At 40.1% G+C, this 3,000-nt stretch overlaps 1 protein-coding gene across 1 annotated transcript in view; it reads right to left on the bottom strand.

The window, feature by feature from the left end:
* LOC107721697 (partitioning defective 3 homolog) overlaps positions 1–3,000 on the bottom strand; it is a 102,337-nt gene that overhangs the window by 46,611 nt on the left and 52,726 nt on the right. Inside the window, 2 exon segments of the mRNA XM_074560112.1 lie at positions 779–1,178; positions 1,861–2,005. Of these exon segments, the coding sequence (XP_074416213.1) occupies positions 779–1,178; positions 1,861–2,005 (545 nt within the window).

Raw genomic sequence — 3,000 nt, 5'->3', positions numbered from 1 at the left:
ATCTATATATCTACCCCACCACATCACATTCTTTAAATATGGATTTGAATCAGAAAATACAAATTCATTTTCCCAAAATCCTAAAAACAAATTTGCATAATTTGGGGCAAAACAGGCACCCATTGCTGTACCTTTAATTTGTTTATAGAATTCATCTTGAAACAGAAAGAAGTTGTTATTTAATGTCCATTCTGCTAATTGCACAATAAAACATGCCGGTGGCCTTTCAGATGATCTCATATCTAAATAGTATGATAATGCTTCCAGCCCATCTTTATGGTCTATATTCGTATACAATGATTCAACATCCATAGTCACCAGTATAGATGATTCCGTAGTTTTCATTTCTTTAACGATATTCAATACATGAGTTGTATCTTGAATGAACGAGGGGAGTTCACTAACCAATGGTTTAATAAAATAATCCACAAATTTTGAAGCCGGCTCTGTAATTTAGTACATAATAATAGTAGTAATTTAAACATAATTTAGTTATCAAGACAGGAAAACTAACCTACAATAAAATATTAACATAAAATAATATTAATTGTTTTAATACAATTAATTATATAAAAAAGTGTTAAAATTGTAATGCCTTTTCAATCGTTTTATTGTCTACATCAATAATAAAATGTTTTAAATTCATCTTCATTAGAGCTTTTCTCAGCAAATATTAATATATGCAGTAATCAACCAGCATAACGAGCAGTTTATCATCAAGTGACAGCCATTTATTAATAATTTACAAAAAGCAACAGGACGTTTTTTTTACTGATACCTTTTCTAAGCTGGATTCCAAGTCTCCGCCCAACCTTCTTGGTAAAGCCAGTTGTGGGGGTGGGGCTTAATCCTCTTTGGGGAGAGGAGGCGTGACCTGATGGAGGTTTTCCTGATGAGCCAACAGGATGATGGATGGGAGAGCTGGTATCCAAATGGTTATTCGGTGGGTGTGGCATGTGCTGCGCCAATCGGTGAGCAGCGTGATCCAGGCCGACCGGGTCATTGGTGAGGGAGTCAGGGCTGAAACGTCCAGAAAGGTCAATGTTCGCTCTGGGGTTGTGTTCATTATGGGATATCTGCTCATACTGGGATCTCATGGTGGTCGGCACTATGTGGAACAGGATGACGGGAGAATGCATCATCAGACACAAAGCAAAATAGAAAATATGGGAGGCTCACTTAATGTCAGAGAAAAGGAGAAAGATGGACAGGATGGATGAATAGGTGGAAGGATGGAAGGATGAACGGATTAACAAATGGAAGGATGGATGGACGAACAAATGAATGAAATGAATGGAAGAACAGATGAGAATGGAAGGATGGACGCATGAACGAATGAATGGATGGACAGATGGATGAATAGATAACGAATGGATGGACAACTGGATGAACGAATGGAAGAACAAATGGATGAACAGATGAACAGCTTGATGAATGAATGGATGGACATCTGGATGAATGGATGTTTGGATAAATGGGACTGATAGATGAACATCTATGGATGGATGAACATGATGGATGGATGAACAGATATGGATTGATGGATGGATGAATGGGTTGACGGATGAACAAAAGGATGAAAGGATGTATGGATGGATGGAAAGATGGGTGGACAGATGGACGGATAGATTGGATGGACAGATGGATGAATGGATGGATGGCTGAATGGATGTGTGGATGAACGTCAATGGATGGACGGATGAGGATTTATAGATGATGGATGGATGGATGAACAAATGATGGAAAGATAGATAGATGAATGGATGGATGAACATATGGAAGAACAAATGAACGAGCGGAGCGAATGAATAGATGAGATGAAGAGTAAGGAGTTAAAGGGACAACAAGCACTCTGTACACATGTGAGGTCAGGTCTTACTGCTCAAATCGGACATTCCGCAGATCTCCATTGTTGATCCGAACGATGCAGTCATTCTCCTGAAACAAACCCTGGACGTCAGCCTTCCCTCCACGCTCCAAACGCTTCACCAGCAGACCCAACGTCCTGCAACACACACACAAACACTTGATCTATGCCTAAGAGTCTGAGATTGATTATTTATTTAGTCATAAACGTCCTCCATTTGAAATGAAACATTAATTTGATTGATATCGAATTGAAAGAACTTGAACCTAATGCAGCATCATGAAGCACTTCTGAACGAAAGCTAGTTTCTCAAGATAAATAACGTTCTCCATCTTTATAACTGCGTCCTGTTGCTGCAGCTCGCCGCCCGGAGAGAGATGAAGATCACAGAGCTATAAAGCGGCTTTTACCTAGATTAGTCTGCCTGGTGAACACTCGCATACAAATGCTGTTTAGATACTCTATCTCTTCTGGACAGACTCTTATGGACTCTCTGCAGAGGATTCAATGACTCTTTAGAGTCACACAAACATTTAGTAATCTCAAATCAAACACTGATCTCTCAGAACATCAGGTGATGCAGAGGAGAGACTTGCAGAGCTCTCGCTGAGTTCAGAATATGCCAGTGACCAAAAAATATAATAAAATGAATATTAAAAGGATCATATGATGCGATTTCAATTTTTCCTTTCTCTTTGGAGTGTTACAAGCTCTTGGTGCATAAAGAAGATCTGTAAAGTTGCAAAGACTAAAGTCTCAAATCCAAAGAGATATTCTTTATAAAAGTTAAGAGTCAACCACGCCTACCTAAAACGTCTCGTTCTAACATGTCCCCACGTCTACGTCAAGATGTGGGAAGATTTGCATAACGCCGCCCAAATGTTCACACAAAGAAAGAAGGCGTAACTTTTATTCTTGCTGTAGTATTGTTGCTGCCGCCGTATCGAGACGCTGTGTGTTTCGTTGTGAAAGCGAAACTACTTTTTTTGGCCTTCCAAAAGAGGACAATATCCGCTTTGTCATGCCTAGAGCTGATCTGTGCTGGTCGCTGAGGGAATACAACAACTTCGCGCTGTGGATCGCCGGATCAGCTTTCACAGTGGACGAGGCGGACTCCAGCCCGGGGTCGTCAC

The sequence above is a fragment of the Sinocyclocheilus rhinocerous genome, unplaced genomic scaffold (genome assembly GCF_001515625.1).
Source record: "Sinocyclocheilus rhinocerous isolate Xijiao unplaced genomic scaffold, SAMN03320098_v1.1 scaffold1112, whole genome shotgun sequence".
Lineage (NCBI taxonomy): Eukaryota > Metazoa > Chordata > Actinopteri > Cypriniformes > Cyprinidae > Sinocyclocheilus > Sinocyclocheilus rhinocerous.
Note: the sequence above shows the minus strand (reverse complement) of the source record. Positions and strands in the feature narration are given on the sequence as shown.